Source organism: Prunus mume, linkage group LG2 (assembly GCF_029339155.1).
Source record: "Prunus mume cultivar Tortuosa linkage group LG2, ASM2933915v1, whole genome shotgun sequence".
In the NCBI taxonomy this organism is placed as follows: domain Eukaryota; kingdom Viridiplantae; phylum Streptophyta; class Magnoliopsida; order Rosales; family Rosaceae; genus Prunus; species Prunus mume.
In genome coordinates, this window is record NC_142699.1 from 5124916 (window position 1) to 5146657 (window position 21742).

General features: G+C 38.1%; 5 protein-coding genes and 1 long non-coding RNA gene across 8 annotated transcripts; 3 read left to right on the plus strand and 3 right to left on the minus strand.

Annotated features, from left to right (window-relative positions):
• The first annotated feature begins 706 nt into the window (after window positions 1-706).
• On the plus strand, window positions 707-1883 carry LOC103319593 (glutathione transferase GST 23-like). The gene is made up of 2 exons (XM_008221147.3): window positions 707-1133; window positions 1380-1883. Exons 1-2 carry the CDS (start codon window positions 819-821, stop codon window positions 1734-1736), a joined length of 672 nt encoding a protein of 223 aa, XP_008219369.2. The 5' UTR covers window positions 707-818; the 3' UTR covers window positions 1737-1883.
• LOC103319594 (Tetratricopeptide repeat (TPR)-like superfamily protein) lies at window positions 1200-4594 on the minus strand. Its single transcript, XM_008221148.3, has 3 exons — window positions 3804-4594; window positions 1988-3597; window positions 1200-1764 (listed from the first exon to the last, which is right to left on the minus strand). The coding sequence occupies exons 1-2, from the start codon at window positions 4092-4094 to the stop codon at window positions 2362-2364; spliced, it is 1527 nt and encodes a 508-aa protein (XP_008219370.2). The 5' UTR covers window positions 4095-4594; the 3' UTR covers window positions 1200-1764; window positions 1988-2361.
• On the plus strand, window positions 4221-5064 carry LOC148919472 (uncharacterized). The gene is made up of 3 exons (XR_016124415.1): window positions 4221-4362; window positions 4448-4542; window positions 4851-5064. It is a non-coding gene; the product is annotated as an uncharacterized LOC148919472 (long non-coding RNA).
• Window positions 4746-6974, minus strand: LOC103319592 (purine permease 3-like). The gene is made up of 2 exons (XM_008221146.3): window positions 6145-6974; window positions 4746-5312 (listed from the first exon to the last, which is right to left on the minus strand). Exons 1-2 carry the CDS (start codon window positions 6868-6870, stop codon window positions 4926-4928), a joined length of 1113 nt encoding a protein of 370 aa, XP_008219368.2. The 5' UTR covers window positions 6871-6974; the 3' UTR covers window positions 4746-4925.
• A 1817-nt stretch (window positions 6975-8791) lies between these two features.
• On the plus strand, window positions 8792-18192 carry ATJ1 (DNAJ heat shock family protein). Of its 3 annotated transcripts, none has more exons than XM_008221145.3 (20): window positions 8792-9009; window positions 9094-9199; window positions 9298-9366; window positions 9446-9537; window positions 10135-10218; window positions 10393-10431; window positions 10710-10865; window positions 10967-11008; window positions 11099-11186; window positions 11849-11913; window positions 12074-12136; window positions 12223-12295; window positions 12800-12891; window positions 13158-13229; window positions 13641-13697; window positions 14538-14586; window positions 14667-14736; window positions 15103-15192; window positions 16901-17135; window positions 17903-18192. In XM_008221145.3, exons 1-19 carry the CDS (start codon window positions 8983-8985, stop codon window positions 16926-16928), a joined length of 1362 nt encoding a protein of 453 aa, XP_008219367.2. In that variant the 5' UTR covers window positions 8792-8982; the 3' UTR covers window positions 16929-17135; window positions 17903-18192. The 3 variants fall into 3 exon arrangements, with proteins under 3 accessions (XP_008219367.2, XP_016646892.2, XP_088902869.1); XM_016791406.2 differs by having other exon boundaries at window positions 16937-17135; XM_089046743.1 differs by having other exon boundaries at window positions 8976-9009; window positions 9430-9537; window positions 16937-17135.
• A 1360-nt stretch (window positions 18193-19552) lies between these two features.
• LOC103319590 (purine permease 1-like) lies at window positions 19553-21283 on the minus strand. The gene is made up of 2 exons (XM_008221144.3): window positions 20485-21283; window positions 19553-19850 (listed from the first exon to the last, which is right to left on the minus strand). Exons 1-2 carry the CDS (start codon window positions 21202-21204, stop codon window positions 19746-19748), a joined length of 825 nt encoding a protein of 274 aa, XP_008219366.2. The 5' UTR covers window positions 21205-21283; the 3' UTR covers window positions 19553-19745.
• Window positions 21284-21742: the final 459 nt, after the last annotated feature.

A 21742-nucleotide genomic window follows, 5' to 3' on the forward strand; every position in this document is an offset into this window, starting at 1 on the left:
CTGTCCAGGCTTGGTGGAGCCCACCATCTGCTCGAGTTGGATTGTTGTGTTGAAAATGGTTTTTGAGGCATAGGGGGCCTTTTGCCTGATTTAGGCTGTTGGGTGAAAATGCTTTAAGTGTATCATTGCTTTCATAGTTTGTAACTGCTAACTCACCAGAGGGTAGATTACAATTACATCATAGTAGGCACAAATATAGTGGTAGGAATTGTGGGCAAAAGATGTATGGTGAGCATCCATAATAATCCAACTGATTTATAACATTTAATTACTTTTTTCAGGAGAGCCAAAAATAAAAATAAAATTTGTGTTTTTATATATCTCCCTATGAGATATGTTAAATATCCTTTTATTATCTTCAAACAATTTTGATAATTGGAATTAAGAATAATTTAGTAATGACCTATTATTCAATTTCTATTTGAGTCTTTATCTTGCAAAAATATTTGAGTTTTAATATTATTATTATTATTTTAAACTTTAACTAAAGGATGACTTAAGTCAAAAGTGTGTGCGAGAATTCGTCTGGCCCAATTAAAACATTGCAGGTCAAAAAAAAAAAAAAGGAAAAAGACTCGAAACATTTTGGTTATATGACTGGTTGAATACGCGTCATGAAGTCACCATATCCGACCCTTCTAAGTCTTCATATTGCTTCCACCCCAAGCTCTTAGTCTTCTTGATAAAATTTAAAAAATCCCTATGGTCTTTGGTTTTGACATCAGCAAGGACGTTATTGGCTTGGTTAAGCCAAGCAAAGATTTGAGCCTATAAATTGCGATGTTGAGTTGGGAATATGGTCCCGTGAAAATCTAACCATGTCTGCAGACTCTGTGAAGTTGCTTGGGAATTGGGCAAGTCCTTCTGCTCTCAGAGTCAAGTGGACTCTAAAACTGAAAGAAATTGAGTACCAGTACGTTGAAGAAGACCTCTCAAACAAAAGTCCCCTGCTCCTGCAGTACAACCCTGTGCACAAAAAAATACCAGTTCTTGTGCATGATGGCAAGCCGGTGGCGGAGTCGCTGGTTATACTGGAATACATTGAAGAAACATGGAAGCCTAATCCAATCCTGCCAGAAGATCCCTATGAACGAGCTCAGGCGCGCTTCTGGGCAAAATTTGTTGACGAAAAGGTAATAGAACAAGCTATACTGTAATACTATTACCACTTGACTTAAGCTTCCATGAACGATCTGGGATCAACAAGAAGTAACTATGTTCTATTCATGCATTACCAGCACATTTCTCACATAACAGCAAATACTGCAAAAATTTCTGGTCGATAGATGGAGTGAACTATTGAGCAATTTTTACAATACATATACAAAATTTGGTCAACCAATTTAGAAACTATATCCCATTTATGGTTCTTCATTCAGTGTGCGCCATCAATTATGAGTGCATTCACCAAGAAAGGGGAGGAGAAAGAGAAGGTTGCAAAAGAAGCAAGAGAGAATCTTAAGATCCTGGAAAGTGGACTTGGGGGAAAGCAGTTTTTCGGAGGTGAAAGCATAGGCTTTGTGGACATAGCTGCTGGGTGGATTGGATTGTGGGCTAGAATAGTCGAGGAGATTGCAGAGGTAAACCTGATTGATACCGAGACCATGCCACTGCTCAACGCTTGGTTTGGAAGAGTTCTTGAGTTTCCCATTCTTAAAGAATGCCTGCCACCTCAAGATATATTGCTGGAGCACAGCCGAGGCTTTCACAAGATTTTGACTGCAGCATCAAGTTAAAGTCTTTGCCACCATCTCTGACTGGTTCCTGCATATTTTATCATCATTTCATTCAAAAAAATGGTTAATATGTGAACCAATTATGTACGAGGAATAAAATGGGCTTCAGCTCAATTCATGATATCATATATAAATAACTCGGTAAAACACATGTGAAAACATTTTTGCATTTTCATAGGCATTTAAATGAAATAATTGCCGAGAACTTTTTTTTAATTTTATAAATGGGATAATTGCCGAGAACATAATACCTTAAGAATCATGACCAAATATTTTAATTGTTGACTGAAGGAAAAGGATCCAAGAAGCCATCTTCCCTAACAATCTACAACAAGGGCTCCATCTCTTTGTTTCTGTTCAAATAAGGAAACTAGAGAGACCATCTGATCTATCTTTTTCTCCACCTTAACTAACAAAGAAGCAACTTCCCTGAATCAAGGGACCTCTATATGTGGCACTTGAGCTATTATGCTTTCGATGTTCAAATGTTATACTCTCTATATTTTTATGAACCATTTCACCATTGTCTTTGATTCACGAACAAACAGTCAGAGAAGCATAAATTGTTCCCCATGAGCCTTCACAGGAAGCGACTAGAACTTACTGTACAGCACAGATTATAAAGTCACACCTCGAAGGCTTGAACAAGGGCAGAAGTCTCATCATCCATCTCAATCATGTCCTTCTCCATCATCTTAAGGATGTCAGAGGCTGATCTCTGAGCAGAAAGGTGCAGTCTAAGCACTGATTTGTATAATGGCAAACTTGCACAACCCAAGACATGGATAACTCTGACATACCAATTTGCGTCCTCAATATTCCCATGCCTTTCGAAATAACCAGCAAAGGCCATTATAGTATCATCCGATGGCCTCCAATGACAATCTTGCAACATACTGAACCCTCTTTTCATCGCTTCAATGGCTTTATCAATGTTTTGGCTTTTCAGCCATCCTTCCATAAGGATCTCCCATGTCTTATAATTCGGGTGACCGCCTCTCTGCAATGTGTGCAGATGCAACGACTCAGCTTTCTCTACCATTCCATTCCGCATGTATGCACCTAGAAGGACATTGGAGATTCGAACATCGTACCTAAAGCAGGTGAACTCCCACTCCGTAAAAATCCTCTCTGCTTCCACAATATCACCTAGCTTCACCAAACACAACAGTATATGCATGTAATTAGTACATGGAATTCTCCCAGGTACCGCCTTACTAGCTTCCCATAAACGCAGGACGTCCTCTTTCATCTTTAAAGAAGTATATTGCGTAATGAGGAAAAAATAACCAAGGCGGTTACAGTCAGACAGCTTCTCTTCAGCCCTTCTTAGGGCCAAACTGGCTTCGTCAACAAGGCCTGCTTTCATATAGACATTGGCTAAAATAGACAAAGTGCTCCATCCAACCTGAACATTCACATCATTCACCATTTCTTTGTAAACCATCTCTACTGAAGCAACCCCAGATAGCTTGGCACATGCATTCATCCAGAGGTTGTAGGACAAAACAGTTAATGGTATCTTGTTTTTCTTCATTTGAACTACAACAAGGGGCACTTTCCTAAATTGACATGTGCCCATATACAACTTCATCATCTCATTATAGGGATGAGGGCTCACAATCAGCCCCAACCCACCAAGCTTCAGCATCAGAGCCTCTGCTTTCTCTGTGTCCTTTTCCACAACATAGCCATGAAGAAGAGGAAGACAAACAGCCTTTTTTGTAGCTGTGGCAACTAAATTCTCAAAATACTCTTCAGCTTTCAACATACCCTTCAATTTTATGATTGATTCCAACCTCGTGGCATGATCACCCGGCGACAGTCGAAAATCGCTTTGAGCCTCCATCCATGCTAGTATCTGATATCCACAGAAAAACAATCTAAAAGTTCAAAAAACAAACACCATTCAACCATTGTGAAAATTTTATTCTTACTTTTTCTAAAGTGACAATTTTTCCAATTTTTCATCTTGAAAAGGAAGAAATTTCGATTGAAAGACTCTACAAAATATCCTAATCTTCAAGCTTTAAGCACATTTTGAGCAAACAAACGAAGAATTGAAACCTGGAGAGCGTGGTCGAAGCGCTTAGATTTCAAGAGTTGAATGGAAATGCGACGGAGTTCGAGAACAGAGACCTTGTTGCCTCGGTCGACCCATTTCTGAATCACAGTGGTTGCGCTCCGACCCGGATTTTTGAGCCCAAAAATCTTGCTCTTGAGCTCGTCGTCCTTGCGCCTTTCAACTGGCGAAGACGAAGAGCAGAGCGACGACAGCTGCCTCCTCCACCTGACTGAGTTCTCGAAGTGTGGGGCGCACCGTCTCAGACCGGTGAAGAGCCCACAGCTAGTCGCCATGGAAGTCCAAACTGCAGAGCTCACCGATTCTCTTCGTTGGTTGAAGAAAGATCAGGGGCGTCAGTAAGTAAATATGTTGCCGAACGACACCGTTTTGATCCACTTAACCCCACCACGCAATGTGTTGTTTAAAGTCGCGCCGATTATTCGTTTCTCGATTCTTCTTCTGTCAAATTTCCAGAGCTTCCAATCACAACAATTTGAGGAGCTTCATCCTTCACAGTAGCCAAACACCTCTAAAATGCGAAAATTGTGCTTACTTGGTCCGGTGAGGAAGACGAAGCGCAACGACTCATTCTGTTTTCTTCATCAATTTCGCTTTATGCTTAGAATTTATATGTACTGAAATGCAGCTTCGAAGGCGTTTGGTGTCGTCGTTGGACCGTTGATCAAGTTGATTGGCCTCGTAGGCTTTCCTCGCTGAGCGAGGCATTGTATCGAACACATGGTGAGCTCCTCGGCTCCTTGTTTTACTTCTCATGCCTGATTGCTTTGTGGTCAAGAGAATTCAGAATTTTTGTTAATGTGAATGCCTTTTAAACCTAAATTGGTTCTGTAGCACAAGTACAATTACTTGAAAACCTATTTCCTTTGGAATATTTCTCAAATCCTGGATATTCGATTGCTTTCGCGTCAAACAATTTGGTGTGATTAAGTGCACAAGTAGCATATATATATATATATATCTATGACAATGTATATTCTCAAATTAACCTTTTCATTTAAGTACAAATTCACATGAACTGCCAATGACAGAAGATGCAGCCTTTCCCTCCTACGGAAACTCCAACAGAGAAGAAGACATGAAACAACAGCTTGCGCTTTCATGGCCTAGGGATCGAGTTGAGAAACTTCTGCTGTTTCTGGGGTATCTTTCTTTCCTATTTCTACTTCTTTTTCTTTTTCATTTTTCATCTCACTTTCTTTTTGCTTGTTGTATTTTCTCTCCCCATAGAAATATGAGACAAAACCCCACAGAGAGAGTGCAAGAGCAAACCCCTTTTCTGCTTGAAACTTCTCGTGGTAAAAAATAACAGCTAGAATCTCTGTAACTGGGAGCAGAACAGCAATTACAATACCAGAGAGCAAGGATGAGGCACAGAAGATAATTCCTATGGCTCCCAGAAAGAAACCCTGCCAAACTATTGCACTAAATACAAGCACCACATAGTATCTGCTTTCCCCAAGCTCGAAGTTTCTTGCTTCTCTTGGAATAACCTAAAAAAGTTTAAATCAATGTATAAGACCATTCATTGGAGAATATTATAACTCATATTAGTAATATCCTAGGCATCCGAAAAATTTCTCAATTACACGGATCCTAGGACCTTTTCTAGAGAGCAATTGCTCTCTAAACCACTGCACTAATGGATCATTTGCAAAAATTTCTTGATTATAACGGGACAAATGACATGACAGTTTGTTAATAATGCCCACATTCATCAGTTGGTACCTATAATATTTTAGATTTATTTAATTCAGAAGCAATTATTCCTCTAAATAATCATCATCATCATCATCATCATCCATTACAACATGAGGAATTGCCTTAGGCGACTGAGAAATCACACTATCTCTTCAGAGTGTTATATACTCCATGGAAAATGCAAAAAGGATAACTTGTGGGATTTTGTTGACTTAAACTTGCAACTTGCAACTTGCAATTTGCAAGCTAGTTAGCCAAAGCTTATCCTCGCAGTTCTAAAAGTCACTTTATAACTTTCTACCTACTAGTTCCACCCTAAATTAAGTGTGTGTGTGTATATATATATGTAGTAATATTATCTTTTTATGGCTATAGGCTGTTTACAGTAATTAAAAATTAATAAAATTTTACATTATTACAACAATATTGAAGTATGAGAGAAACCTTGTATTGTGAAATTGAGAATCTATATTATTGTTAATCAAGTAGAGTTAGAATGTGCGGTTCAGAAACAATGAATATAATTAAGGAGATGATTATGATTATGATTAAGATTAAAGTATAATCTCCAACAACTATAAATGATTGGATGATGATGAAGGAGAGGTTAGGATTACCACTAACCTTGAAGTCATTGTTGAATAGCATCCCCACAGTGCAGAAAATAGTAGCAAACAAACACATAACCAATTGAATCTCAAGAACCAAAGCATAAGTAATGGTCTGCTTGGCCTTCTTGTATGTCAACTCCACCAACGGCAACACAAACCCGTACAAAGCCGCCGACGAAAACGTCATCATAAACCCGGCAATATACTGCTTATCCGACTCACCCTTTGGCCGATCAGCGCTAGTGTTCAGCCCCAAAACAGCCGCGCCAATAGTCAATAAGAAGACGCCGTTTATCGAGTAAGAAGTGAACTTCTGCTTCACAAGAAGAAATGCAAAAAGGGCAGTGAAAACCAGATGGGCAGCGGTGATTAGGGCTGCCGTGGAGACAGGAAGGCGGGCCACGCCGTAGGCGTAGAGGTAGTCGTCGAGGCCGGTGAGGAGGCCGATGACGGCGGAGGCTATGAAGAGCGGGAGCTTCATGAAGAAGAGTTTTGTTGAAGGGCCTTCAGTGGTGCGGCGGTGGTAATAAGCTAGGGCTATGGGGATGAAGATGATTGGCCAGCCGCCGGTTTCGAGCCAGCTGGAAAGCCAGACACGTTTACCTCCATGGATGAAGTAGAGGCGCATTATCAAAGGGCCTCCGCATGCGCCTATTGATAAGATTACGCAGCTTAGTATGAGAAGGGCTCTCTTCAAGGCGGCGTTGCGTTTTTCCTCATGATTGGCTTCCATGTGCATGGTAATTTAGCAAGAATTGATGGGTTTGGTATGTTTCAGAAATGGAGTGTTGGAGGCAGGGGAGAGCAAGAAGTGGTCTGGCTTTGTGGGAGTGAAATAATGGAGCTGTTGATAGTGACACAGGAATGACAAAATTGGAAAAGACAAACTATGCATATCAAAAGTATAGGAGGAGTCAAATGTGCCGGGTGAGATTATTGAATAGTCAATGTGTACAGCTTTGCCGTATTGAAAATGAGAGTGATCCAAGTTAGAGGGATTCTGTATTTTATTCGTCATTGATGATAAAAATAATTCAATTCAAATTTGAAGTAATTTATTTTTATCAAAGGAAATAGAATGAAATGCAAAGACTACGAATTCAAATGATATGTAGAATTCATCAGCAATGTACATATAATACAACCCTAATAGATCGATGGATGCATGTACATAAATATTGAGATGAATCTCATTTCTAGTAAAGGCCACTCAATGATTTTTTGCAACGACTTTATAAGGACAACGTTTTTGTTAGAAGCACTTATGAGCAAAAGCAGTCCCAAACAACTGAATATAAATGACTTTTGCATATTCGGGAGAGAGAAGCTTTTGGAAAATATATGAGCATAAATACTGATTTTGGTGCATCTAAGAAGCAGGTGTTTAAAGAAGCACGGAGGAAAATATATTGTCGATAACTAATGGATGGCCAGAACATTATCTCTCTCTTGGTGGTAAGGAATTGCTTATCAAAACGGTTGCAATGGCTATGGCCAACTATGCTAGGTCATGTGCTTTTAGTATGTGGGTGCATGACTAATTTCTATCCCTAAATATAGATGTGCTATGTCTATGGTTAGCAATTAACTAGTCATGCCTTCACGTGCAAAACACTACTAACCATAATAAAATTTGAGAAAAATTATGCTATTTTCTCAACCGTTGTAATTTAAGGAACTTAGAAATGCATAGCTACCTTTCAACATTTTATATTGTCCCTTCTTCAAGTCTAACATTCCAACCAAAGATGTGGTATTTATACATATGACTGGATGCTTTGTGCTTGATTGTGTCACGCCTGTTAATGGTCAATAATGCACTGACTGATTGTGCCACGCCTGGTTGTTGGCTGGTCCTCCTTTTTCATATTTTCTTATCTTCTTTTTTAGTACTCTCCATATATTGGCTCGCCACGACGTTACATATGTGGAGACAAGCGTGTAGACAAAGATCAGTGGCGGCAAATGGTTGATTACTGAGTAACAAATTAAGTGTGATAAAATGTTGAAAATTGCAAGAAGCAAACAATCAGTCATATTGGACAACAAACCTCCCTATGATCTGTAATTTATGCTTGTGTTTTGTGTTTCCTCTGTTTTTGCTTTGTTCTGCCCTGTTTTTCACAGAGAGAGAGAGAGAGAGAGAGAGAGAGAGAGAGAGAGAGAGAGATCTTTTAATGTAAACCTTGTGAGTAATATGAGTAAATATATACTGTAAATAAATTTCATGCTTGTCAATAAATTATTCTGTGGGTGTTTTAATCTCTTCTTTACATTGTAAGGGAAAAAATATAGCGGGAAGGGAACAGCAGTTTCTGGACGGGTATGTTTTTTTTAGCTATATTGAGGGAGAGGAGAATCGACTCTGTTTTTTTATCCCAAAATATTGGTCCTGAGCGGAGCGACGACAGCTGCCTCCTCCACCTGACTGAGTTTGTTGTGAACTGTGGAGCGCACCATCTCAGACCGGTGAAGAGCCCACAGCTAGTCGCCACGGAAGTCCAAACTGCAGAGCTCACAGGTCCTCTTCGTTAGTTGAAGAAAGATCAGGGGCGTCCGTACGTGTGGGGACCAGAATATCTGAAAGGCAGAAAGTTAATATGTTGCCGAAACGACAGCGTTTTGATCTTCTTAACCCCCCCGCCACGCAACGTGTTGTTGAAGTCGCGCCCTAAAACACAAAACCCTGTCGGCGGGTGAAATTACCGAATTGGACTGTCGCTCCGATTGTTCGTTTCTTGATTCTTCTTCTCTCGAATTTCCAGAGCTTCCTTCCAGTCACAATTCTAAAAGAAAATCCCAAACCCAAGTTCTGGAGCTTCATCGTTCACAGTAGCCAAACACCTCTAAAATGCGAAATTTTTGCTTGCTTGGTCTGGTGAGGAAGATGAAGCTCAAAGATTCATTCTGTTTTCTTCATCATTTTGCTTTATTCTTATAATTTATCTGTACTGAAATGCAGCTTCGGAGGTGTTTGGTGTCGTCGTTGGCTGCAGAGTCGACCGTTGATCAAGTTGATTGGCCACGGAGGCTTTCGTCATTGAGCGAGGCATTGTATCGAACACATGGTGAGCTCCTCGGCTCCTTGTTTTACTTCTCATGCCTGATTGCTTTGTGGTTACGAGAATTCAGAATCTTTGTTAATGTCGATGCTTTTCAAACTTAGGTTCGCCCTCTTGTGGTTCTGTGGCTGGTTTCGCTACCTCATTGGGAAATCGTTATTTCCATGCCTCAGGTTTTTCACTCTCTCTCTCTCTCTAACAGTGAGTGACAGAACTTTTGGGTTCATGGCTTGAAGTTGATGATCTTTGCAGGGTTTTGCTGCGCACCTGAAAGAGACTACTATGAAACTCTCAGCGTTTCGAAAAGCGCAAGCAGAGATGAGATAAAAAAGGCTTTTCGTGTGGTCAGTATACAAATTGTCAATTTCATGTAGTTTTTCTGGAATTGGTTTGTGTGTGATTTGAAGTGTGGTTTATATAGAAGTAATGGCGTTCATGGGGAAAGCAATTGTATTGCATTTAGCATGTACATTGCAGAAACAATGTTAACATCTTGAGGTGTTATTTCAGTGTAGTTCCTTTAAAAATGTGTCTGCTTGTTTGAAAGGGGATTGGATGTCGTGGAGGAATTTTTTTGACTAGAATGAATTTTATAACTAGTACTAAGTTGAAATGTAAAATTTGCATAATGCTGGTGATGTTTCTTTCTTGATATCTTCCTTTTGCTTTTCATGTTTCTTTCCCCTCCTTCTTTTAATTAGGCAAGTGTGAAAATCTTTATTTGCATAATGCTGAGTCGAATGGTGTATGAATTTAGGATTATGAAGTATGATCTGACCTTAAACTTTCCCTATTATACTCTATTGAAGCCATGCCATAAATTGTTTCTCTATTATACACCATTGAAGCCATGCAAAATTCTTGATTGAGTACTCTTGTCTTGTTCCACAACTTTAGCAAATCTTCTCTATTTGATCTGTTGACGCTGAATATTTTTGCAGCTTGCCAAGAAGTACCATCCAGATGCAAATAAGGACAATCCTTCTTCTAAGAGAAAATTTCAAGAAATAAGAGATGCCTATGAGGTTTGACTTGTGGAAGGGTGGCAATTTACCCAACTTTATGAAATTTTCAGAGTTGTCCCTCGTTATGTTCTTATCAAATAATTACCAAAATTTGGAATGGTTTTTATGCTTTCCTTAATTTTTATGTGTAACATTTACATAATTCTCTTTTTATTTATTTATTGTTAATTGTAGACTTTGCAAGATCCTGAAAAGAGGGCACAATATGACAAGGTAATAACTCTGTATCTGTCTCTGTCTTTGTCTCTGTCTCTGTCTCTCTCTGTCTCTCTGTCTCTCTCTCTCTGTCTCTCTCTCTCTCTCTCTCTCACGCACACACACTTTTGGTGTGTAAATTTGTACTTGGAAGAAAGAAAATTGACTGGTGCGCATGCTGAGCCTTGCCATCAAAAGTTTAATAGTTTTTCTGCAATCAAAATCCTGAACGCCATGTACCATTTTTAGATCTTACTTATCTGTTCTTTTTGTCTTCTTTTTTTTTCCCAATGAAGAAGCGCTCAAGTGGGTCAGAAAACGTAGGGTATACTGCTGGGGATGCAGAGGGGTTCAGATATGATAATGAAACTCATGGTGCTGCTGGTGCAGAAGGGTTTAGATATGGTTTTCAAACTCATTTTTCCAGTTCATTCCATAAAATATTCTCAGAGGTATTTTAGTGAGTGTTCTATCGTTGATCTTAAGGCAGTCTGTTACTGCAGCTTGTTGAAATCTCAAATTTCGTTACTCTGACAGTGATTTGATACTGCAGATCTTTGAACATGAGTTCGATCAAGTTGCAGCTGATATTGAGGTAAACTTGATTCACATAGGTTACACGTTTTGTGTGGTTTTCCTTCTGCATTTACAAGCTGAAATGATTGATGTTGTCTGTGTTTCGTAGGTGGAGCTGTCACTCTCTTTCTCTGAAGCTGCTAAAGGATGCACAAAGCATCTCTCTGTCAATGCACACGTTCCCTGTGATTCTTGCCGTGAGTCGAATAAATATTTTAAGATTCCATTGCTTTTTACATTTTTTTTCTTTCTGATAGGAAATTTTGTAATTATAAAATGGATCTCAAATATTTATATCATCGTTTCTTTTGAAAACCTTTCACCACAACATAGATGTCCATTTATTTGTTTACTCCTTTATATGGGAAGGGTTTTTTTTTTTCAGTTCGTTTTTTATTTATTTATAATTTGATTGCATAAGAGTGAAGTCTAATATTTTGCACATGTTCTGTTGCTAAGTGAGCGCTGTTGTAGAAGGAACTACTTTTTGGACTCTGAAATTTCCCATTATGCATGACTTTGATATTTGGTCCGGGCAGAGAGTCCATACTGGGTCTAGAATATGTGTATCTGTCCGAATGTCAGGGTTCGGCATATGGTTTCGATGTTTGGGCTCGGGGAGTTCGGAGTCAGGGGTCAGGGGTATGTATGTGATTTGGGGGGTTTGAGGCTCGAGGTCTGGGTTTGGTCAGAGTCTGAAGTTTGTCTTTGGATTTGGGAATAACACCTATCTTGGAGGGTGAGATTTTTTTTTTCTATGGATCATTTTAATGTTCCTTCCAAAAATTCACAATCTGATCATAAGTTCCCAAATAAAATACTTTAGCAATATGGTTTTCCCTAATATTTCATGATGCAGATGGGCGTGGCTCTCCACTAAATGCCAAGACCAAAGTTTGTCCTACTTGCAGAGGTATTGGGAGAGTAAGTTTTAAAGATCTACACTGATGATGGTTATGGGGATATTTCTTCTGAAAGGAGTCAGTTTGTGAGGATTATTATTATTATTATTATTTCTATTCTATCATCCTACAAGAGTGACAAATTATTAAATTGTCTGTTCTGATGTTTAATCTCCTACCAGGTTACAGTTCCTCCATTCACATCAACATGCAGTACTTGTAAAGGGGCGGGCAAAATAATCAAGGTTTAATGTGACTTCCAATGAAAAAATTCATTGTGTTTAATTGTGTGATGCAAATAATATTGTTGGCGTTTATTTATCTGTTGCAGGAATCTTGCATCTCATGTGGAGGGTTAGGGGTTGTTGAAGGCACTAGAAAGGTTAAAGTTTCGATACCAGCAGGTTGGTAATAGATTGTTTGATTTGATGAAGGAAGGTTGCAACATGGGTTTTTTGACATGCGTGTTACATAACTATCATTTGGCTCTACAAATCTTGTATTGTATATTTGTTACGGGGGCATGTTAAAAATTCCATTGGATACATGTTCAAAAACATGAAGATCATGCAGAGAGTTTATAGTAGCTACATTTGCTTTCCTTTTGTTTGGCATTATGTTTAATAATATTTGGCTTACTCAATCTCCTGTAAGAAAATGGTATAAATTATCGACAAACATACTGAGTGCTCTTAATGTGAAGCTGAGTGCCCTATAGGATTAACAGAGTGTAATTTCGAGTCATTACGAGAATCTTCTCTTTGTACATGATGTATCTTTAATGTCTAGAAATTATCATATGTTACTTGTGAATTCTGAATTGACCTTTATTATTATTTTTTTCATTATCTAACTCTCTCTCTCTCTCTCTCTCTCTCTCTCTCTCTCTCTCTCTCTCATGGCTATAGGTGTGGATTCTGGAGATACAATCCGTATTCCGAAGGCTGGGAATAGTGGGGTACGAGGAGGTCAACCAGGCTGTTTTTACATTCAACTAAAGGTACAACTTTACTCTCTTTTCTTGCATGTTTTAAATGATAATGAGTGTTTTGGAAGACTTAGTTCCTTGCATTACCCGTAAAAAGGAGGATAAGCTGGAATTGTATGCTAAGTTGGGTTGAGATGTTATCTAAGCACATGCTGTGATTATAATTGAACTTGATCAAATGAAGACTTGCATTTCAGTGACTTATTGTGTAGAAGCTAGTGTGGTTGTGAATATGTATCCTGATTTGCCTTCTCAAATTTGGTTTCTTTTTGGTGTAGGTTTCTGAAGATCCTATCTTTGCTAGAGATGGTGCAGATGTTTATGTGAACTCTAATATTAGCTTTACGCAAGTGAGAACGATTCCATGCATTGATTCATGTCTCTAAATAGTTACCTTGTTTCCATATGATGTAATATTTTCTTTTGGCAATTTATGGTGCTTTCCACTTAGTGCCATATCATATCATCTGTCGATTTCACTTTGTATTTTCTTTTTTTCCAAACTTACATTTAGCATCCCTGTTATTATTAATTTTCTTGTTCTAAAAACTTAGTAGTTTCTTCTGTCAACTTCCGTGTTTGCTCTAGATTATTTAATGGTCTTCCATTTCCTTAAATTCACTGGTAAAAGTATCTAATGCAAGTAGTTGTTCTCTCGAGTCGGCATTGAAGGCAATTTCCTTGTCCTATTGTCCCGTCTATATATTCATTTCTCAAAACCTAAAATATTAATGTTGATGCTGAAAGTTTGAATGTTTCAGGCTATTCTTGGTGGTAAGGTTGAGGTACCTACTTTGTCTGGGAAGATAGAAGTAAAAGTAAGAGTTTTTTCTTTGTGCTAAACCTTTATTATCTAATTAACTTGAAAATTCTGTCCCCAATATTTTCTTTTCTTGTGTAACCACTCTAATAAGTGGACGATTTTAGTTTTGTTGGGCAATTTAAACACTTATATTAAATGTGGTCAACTTTATGGCATGTGTTTGGGGATGAGGAGTCTTAGTTGAATTGGATCCATGGATGTGTATAATATGGTATAAAGCTGGATATAAGATGCAATTTGTTGCTCTGGAGTCTCCCTTGCCTGAAACTTTTAAAATTTTAATTTTTAAGGTCAGGAATCTAATGTGTTGTTTGTCAGGCTGAGCATTATTTTTGTGTTTGTTGTTTCTTCAGAAACGTATTTATTAATTTTATATGAGTATTTAAGTACTACAATAAATACTAAAGAATGAGAGGTTAACCAAATATGCTGAATGTTATTAGAAACATCTGTAGTTAGACAGAGAAATTGTCCAATGATGTTTCATCTATGTCTGGCGTAATCTTACCACAGCTCCGTTGACACACTTCGATGGTGAGGCGATCATTGTGGTGACCTTCCTATTTATTTATGGGCAGATGAAAGAGTGTTTATTGGGCTAGTTTTGTTTTATTAGGGTTTAATTGTTGTTTCCTTATGGGATTTTTTTTGCTGACTACCTATTTAGACTGGCCCATCCTTGTGATTGGATTTCGGTTTTGCCTATGGAATTGTTTAGAGATGAAGTGTCCCTACTTTTTCCTTCTGCTCTTGTTCTATTCCTATTTCTCTCGCTTCCATCATCTTCTTGATTCTACATCAGACTGACTCTTCCTTGTAATTATGGATCTCTCAGATACCAAAGGGGGTTCAGCCTGGACAACATATTGTACTAAGAGGAAAAGGTTAGTAAATCATTAACTTTCATGACTCAAAAGTTAGTACCTCGCTTTCTTGAAATTTTCTTAGACTCTGTGTTTTGCAGGACTGCCAAAACATGGTTTTATAGTTACCCATGGAGATCAATATGTGCGCTTCCAAGTTAGATTTCCCACGTAAGCTTTCTTTATTACTTTTGGTTGCATGTGGTTATAGGTATAACATGTCAATATTTTCTAAGAAAATTGTTTGAAGAAACCGAACTTATATTTCTGAAAATGCGTGTTGGCACTGGCCTACTTATCAAGTGAGAACTGCGATGCTTGCTTTTTAACTCCTGTGCTCAAGGATCCACCTAAGTTGAACTGATATCAGCTACCTGTCTCTGCCTCACTTGATAAAAGCTGTAGATTGGTGCCTCCATTTTACTTCCTTCATGAATGATTTATTATTATTATTTTTTCTTCACGTTGTAATTACTTCTACACTTGTGATCCAGGAGAATCTTTTCATCTGATTTGTGTTTTTTCCTTTTGATAAAGTGAAATAAACGAACGCCAACATGCTATATTAGAAGAGTTTGCAAGGGAGGAAATTATGCATGGAAACAGCACTTCCAATAAAAGAGATTGGTAAGCCTTTTACGTCCAAAAATGTCGGTTATATGATGCTTTTTCTCATCTTCTCAGAAACATAAATATCCATAATACCACTTGGGTGCTAGGTGTAATGTGATATTGTACAGGCCATTTACTAACTTATAGGGTAGATTACACCTTTCACCCCTGTAGTTTCTTAAATGTTCTGATGTTCTTGCTTTTCTAATTTGAAGAATGTTATCCTCATGTTTTTTATGTTTTTTTAAATCTGAATCCTCCATTCGTGTTCGTTAAATGTTACTGGTGGAATGCTTCATAACATGCTTGGCATGTGACTGAGGAATGATGTTTTCATTGTTCAAAACGAAATCAATTCTAAGGAGACCCCTAATACCTCGTTGACATGGAATACCTCAAAAAATTTGACACTGAATTCTCTGCCAAGCTCAGCTCCTCCCTTGCCAGTTACTTGCTCCACATTACCACATTGAACTGGGCTTAGCTAAGTAACTCAAATTTGGTTGGAGGTCATTGCTTTTCCAGGATTTTGCTTCACCTGTCTCAGCCTGGACTGGAAAATTTTCAAGCCCAGGCTAGGCAGCTGCAGTATCTGCTCTGTGGCATGAGAAGTTTGGGGGACCAGATCTTCCACCTCCTCCCCTTTATGTGTTGGAAGACCTTCCTGATCTGGAAATCCAGGTTACACAGTATTCCCTGAAATTAAATAAGATACCAGAACTCTGGTAAAATGTTCTGGCTGTGACTTGTCGACTCTGTTGAAAAGCAAGTCACAGACAGTCACTTATACTCTATTTAAGTGGACGATAAGGTCAGCAGTCTTAAGCAAGTCTGAGTTGGTAACTTTCAATGTGGCAGTGGGGAAGATGACAAGAAAATAGTCCCCTAGTTGAGGCTGATGTTCAGCATGGTGCTCTGATTCTCCTGCTGCACCCAACAAGGAAGAACGAGTTAGCATTATGTGATATTGTTTTCCATCAGTTACATTTAACGTATATGGATGGAGGGTTCATATTACACATTCTAAACTATGATGTTGAACATGGTCAAATTAGATGATGAAACTGAAACATTTATCATCCTATTAGGGAAATTAGTAACATATTTAAGTTCCGTTTGATAATGTTCATGTCTTTAGATTTTAGTTGCTTCTTAGCTAAAGAGAGGGGGAAAGCATATGGGAGAAAAGAGGGCGATGAGTATGAAAAATGTGAGGAAGAATACATAAAACCAAAATTTAAAAAGAAAAAAAGAAAAGAAAAGAAAGAAAGCCTTTTATTATAGTTTTCGGTTTTATTTTTTATTCTATAAATCATTCCATGTGCATTTTATCCCCCTTTCCTGACATCTATCATGTCGCTTCTCACTATTGTCTTATTTTTGCTTCTCTTATCTGTAATGAAAAATATATACAAAAAACCAAAAACCATATTAATAATCTGCCCCAGTTTGGAAGCTGCGTCAGCAAAGCTGACAAAGTGGAGTTCTGGGTTTCAAAAAAAAAGTGTTACCAAACGAACCTTTATAACATTAGGGGAAAAGTGTACCCTAACCTATATTCTAATACATGGCCTAGTACATAGACAGTTTGATGTTTTGCCTCCAGATTATTAGAAATTGAAGTCAAATGAGCATTCATCAATCAGCTTAATTATCGACTAAATATAAGCGAATCTATTAGTCACTTTTCTGATAGTGATGATTATCTTTAAATGGATAACAGGCTTTATCAGCAGCTATCTACTGGTTGAACTTACAGGTTTCAGCGAATACTTGAACATGTTTCGGAGCCTTGGTTTATGCTTGAACTCTCGGTATTCATATTGCTCCTTTTGTTGCTGAACAAATCCATGGGCTGAATGCTGGCTCCAGGCAATTTTGATCAAGATACATAGACCAATTGTCAGTGATATAGAGATTGCTGCCTTTTCCATTCGTTGCAGTTCTGTTAATTAAAGGTACCAATCTTCTCACGACCAGTCAGTATATTGCCTCACCCTTGAAGTTATTGGCAGGAATTCCATGTCTGCTTTTTGCTTTTTCTGCAGTCCTTTAATTTTACTTCTTTAATTGGTTGTACGGAAGTGGCATTTGTCCAATTGTTGAATTGAATCTCATTCTTTTCAAATCTTCACACTCAATTTGTCATTTAGTTATTAACTTTTATTGTATATATGATAGTTTTTGGCTGCTTACATGTGTTGTAATTATGAAGCTAGATAATGAGCTCATGCTATTCAAGACATTTTGGTATTGGTATTGGTAATATGCTTAGCTTAAAATGGGTTTTGGAACCAGTTTCCCCTATGCCAATTTGGCTAGAATCATCAAGTAGGTGGTATTTCATTGTTTTGTTAGAGTCAATGGATCCCTGATTTACAGTGTCATCATCAGTCGAAGGGCTTGTTTGTCGGACAAATTGCCTTTAGATGAGCATTTGTATACCAGTTTAAAAGCTACATTGAGTACTCGTGAGTTGTGACATTATAGATTGACTCTTCTCCATGATGATTTTCATTGCTCATGAGTAACACAATATGAGATGAAATGCATCTGGTATGAATTGGTCACAAGTTGTTTGGACATTCGCTCTCTTCCTTACACTTCCATTGGCACTGCAGTCAATCCATCCTCAAACCTAGCAGTACTTAATGTCTTCTTCTTAGTAAAAGTTCAACGTCTGGTGGATCCTTAACTTAATTATTTTTTTTCTTTCTTTTTGCAGGATGAAAGTCGATACAGGTTAATTAGAGTCATTGAGGCTTTACAGGAAGGAAAATATTGTACATTGCAAAATATTTTGGTAATTTTACAATTCAAATTATATGCCATATTTTAAATGTTTGACGTCCAAAAACATATCTTGCTCTTTTTATTTGGGACTAATATATGGGACCTTGTGGAAAATAACATGTTGAACGAGATGGGTACACTGTGTGCACTATGGCAACGTGCACATATGATGCACATGCTCATTTTAATGCTTAATTGATTGCAGCTGTCTAGATTCTAAAATTGTGTGGTTGATATTAGTGTTTCAGAGTCCATAAATGTAGAATTTCTTCTGTTCCCCACTTGGATTTTCTAAGATACGACTCATCTTGACTGGTTGGTTTGATTACTTCATGATGAGGGTCTCGCACTCTTCACAGAGCACTCAGTTTGAATATAGACTTTTTGGGTCTCATACCTACTTTTTAGTGCCTAGCATTTCGTGCTTGGCCCAAACAACTGTATCTTTTAGACAAAGTAGGAAGCTAGGGTTAGGCTGGCCGTTTACAAGTATTAACGACCAGATCAGTTCACAAGCATGTGCAACTGACTCTAGCACTACTCTTTAGACAAATCTCCACGGTGGTACTAAAAGTCGCTTTAGACAAATACTCTATTCCTTGTCGCAAGGAACATTGGTTATTTGCATTATATATTTCATCTTTTATAATCATTTTCATTCCCTAAGCAACTATATGTGTTTTTGTATTTTATAGCAAAACAAAGGAAAAGGTTCTTTATGTATTACTCTTTGGGGGATTGTACGAGGCTTTTTGCCATGCATCCATAGACAATTTTAGTTTTATTAGAACATCTAAGTATGTTGGCTGGATTTTGACTTAGAATCTACGGCCAGCTTTTTAGACAGAGTGTTTTCTTTCTTGTTTCTTTTAGCTTAGTTCGACTATGTTGTTAAACATCCTCTTTCGACCAGCTGTCGGTACATTTTCCCCTTCCTCTTCTATATTACTTAAAAACCTCTCCCCGTTGGAATATCTCTCAAATCCTGGATATTCGATTTATTTTCCTAATACATTTCAAGCGACAATTTGGTGTGATCAAGTGCACAAGTAGCATGTATATGACAATGCATGTTCTCAATTTAACCTTTTCATTTAACGTTTTATAAGCGCGCACACACGCATACACACTCTCTCCTCTTATCTCGTTCCTTAAGTACACGAGTAATGAGTTGGTGAGGCATGGCCTGCTGTTTTGATAAAGTATTGGGATGGCTGAGATTTGTTTTCATAATCAAACACATGTACAATAATTAAAGCTTAAGAGGATGACGACATGTTCCCTTTTCTATGTACATACAATCTTTAATTACTAACTAATAATTTTCAACTCGACAAAGATATGAATATCATCGGAAAATAACAATAAAACAAACAGTACATAAATGATAAATTGAGTGTTGCCGTCCATATGACGTGTTCCCTTTTCCCTCCTTCAGAAACTCCAACAAAAAAGAAGACATGAGACAACAGCTTGCGTTTTCATGGCCTAGGGATCGAGTCGAGAAACGTCTGCTGTTTCTGGGGTGTCTTTCTTTTCTATTTCTATTTCTATTTCTCTTTCTTTTTCATTTTTCTTTTCATTTTCTCTTTGCTTGCTGTATTTTATCTCACCATAGAAATATGAGACAAAACCCCACAGAGAGAGTGCGAGAGCAACCCCTTTTTCTGCTTGAAATTTTTCGTGGTAAAAAATGACAGCTAGAATCTCTGTAATTGGGAGCAGAACCGCAATTACAATACCAGAGAGTAAGGATGAGGCACAGAAGATGACTCCTATGGCTCCCAGAAAGAAAGTTTGCCAACTATTGCACTCAATACAAGCACCACATAGTAGGTGCCTTCCCCAAGCCCGAAATTTCTTGCTTCTCTTGGAATAACCTAAAAACAATCAATATATAAGATCATTTATTAGAAAATATCCTAGGCATTAGAAAAGTTTCTCTATTATAATGGGACAGATGACATGACAATTTGTTCAAAATAAATGGTATTCATCAGTTGGTACTTATAATTTTAGATTTATTTAATTCTGAAGCAATCTATTTTTTTTCATTATTTTGTGTGTGTCTATCATTATTATTATCATCATCCATTACAACATTCTATTTTTAACCTTTTGCGATATACTCCAAGGAAAAGGCCAAAAGGAGAACTTGTGGGCTTTTGTTTGACTTAAACCTGCAAGCTAGCTAGCCAAAGCTTATCTCCTATCGCAGTCTATTTTAGATGATGATAAGAATCGTCTCTTGAGACTTAGATTCGTTTCAGTGTAAGCTCTTTGGTTTGGAATTTGCTCCCTATATTACCCAAAAAACAAAAAGCTTATCTCCTCTCGCAGTTCTAAAAGTTTACCGTTTGGTTATATTCGAGGCTAGGCTCTTTACCGTAATTAAAAATTAATAAAATTTTACATTATTACAACAATATTGAAGTATGAGAGAAACCTTGTCTTGTGAAATTTAGAATCAATCAAGTAGAGTTAGAATGCAGGATGACTAGTATTAACACTAACCTTGAAGTCATTGTCGATAAGCATCCCCACAGTGCAGAAAATAGTAGCAAACAAACACATAACCATTTGAATCTCAAGAACCAAAGCATAAGTAATGGTCTGCTTGGCCTTCTTGTATGTCAACTCCACCAACGGCAACACAAACCCGTACAAAGCCGCCGCCGCCACTGTCATCAAAAACCCGGCAATATACTGCTTATCCGACTCACCCTTTGGCCGATCGGCGCTGGTGTTCAACCCCAAAACGGCCGCGCCAATAGTCAATAAGACCACGGCGTTTGTGGAGTAAGAAGTGAACTTCTGCTTCACAAGAAGAAATGCAAAAAGGGCAGTGAAAGCCAGCTGGGCAGCGATGATTAGGGCTGACGTGGAGACCGGAAGGCGAGCCACTCCGTAGGCATAGAGGTAGTCGTCAAGGCCGGTAATTAGGCCGATGACCCCGGAAGCTATGAAGAGTGGGAGCTTCATGAAGAAGAGTTTTGTCGAAGGGCCTTCAGTGGTGCGGCGGTGGTAATAAGCTAGGGCTATGGGGATAAAGATGATTGGCCAGCCTCCGGTTTCCAGCCAGCTGGAAAGCCAGACACGATTACCTCCATGGATGAAGTAGAGGCGCATTATCAAAGGGCCTCCGCATGTGCCTATTGATAAGAGTACGCAGCTTAGTATGAGAAGGGCTCTCTTCAAGGAGGCGTTGCGTTTTTCTTCATGACTGGCTTCCATTTGCGTGGTAATTTAGCAATAATTGATGGATTTGGTATGTTTCAGGAGGTAGGGGAGAGCAAGAAGTAGTCTGGCTTTGTAGGAGTGAAATGATGGAGCTGTTGATAGCGACATAGGAGTGTGACAAAATTGGAAAAGACAAACTATATATGATATTAAAAGTGGAATCGTCAAATCTGTTGGGTGAGATTATTGAATATTCCATGTGTGCACGTTTGCCGTATTGCAAAGAGGTTCTCACTGATGAGATAGCATAGTGAAAAAGGATCTTGATTTGAAAATTAATGGTTTCAGGTTTGAACTCTTATAACATTAGTAGTGTATGTGAGAAACCCTCTCTTTCTCTTATAGTTTAATATTCAGAAAAAGAAAAATGTGTTCTCAATTGTGTATTTTTTTTTCACCCCTTTAAAAATAAATTTAAGAGTGATCAAAGTTAGAGGAATTCTGTATTTTATTAGTTAATTTGGGATCATGCAAATATGTACCTTGCAGAAAAAAGGGTCATTTTGATTTCATGTTTGAAAATTATTGGTAG

Bases quoted from the DNA above. Each gene is read 5' to 3' on its own strand.
- LOC103319593 (XM_008221147.3), top strand. From the start codon at position 819: ATGTCTGCAGACTCTGTGAAGTTGCTTGGGAATTGGGCAAGTCCTTCT. The intron at 1,134-1,379 runs GTAATAGAACAA...TTCTTCATTCAG, and splicing joins CAAAATTTGTTGACGAAAAG to TGTGCGCCATCAATTATGAG.
- LOC103319594 (XM_008221148.3), bottom strand. From the start codon at position 4,094: ATGGCGACTAGCTGTGGGCTCTTCACCGGTCTGAGACGGTGCGCCCCA. The intron at 3,598-3,803 runs GTTTCAATTCTT...TGTGGATATCAG, and splicing joins GCTTCGACCACGCTCTCCAG to ATACTAGCATGGATGGAGGC.
- LOC103319592 (XM_008221146.3), bottom strand. From the start codon at position 6,870: ATGCACATGGAAGCCAATCATGAGGAAAAACGCAACGCCGCCTTGAAG. The intron at 5,313-6,144 runs GTTAGTGGTAAT...AAACTTTTTTAG, and splicing joins TATTCAACAATGACTTCAAG to GTTATTCCAAGAGAAGCAAG.
- ATJ1 (XM_016791406.2), top strand. From the start codon at position 8,983: ATGCGAAATTTTTGCTTGCTTGGTCTG. The intron at 9,010-9,093 runs GTGAGGAAGATG...ACTGAAATGCAG, and splicing joins ATTTTTGCTTGCTTGGTCTG to CTTCGGAGGTGTTTGGTGTC. The intron at 11,914-12,073 runs GTAAGTTTTAAA...ATCTCCTACCAG, and splicing joins CTTGCAGAGGTATTGGGAGA to GTTACAGTTCCTCCATTCAC.
- LOC103319590 (XM_008221144.3), bottom strand. From the start codon at position 21,204: ATGGAAGCCAGTCATGAAGAAAAACGCAACGCCTCCTTGAAGAGAGCC. The intron at 19,851-20,484 runs GTTAGTGTTAAT...GATTGTTTTTAG, and splicing joins TTATCGACAATGACTTCAAG to GTTATTCCAAGAGAAGCAAG.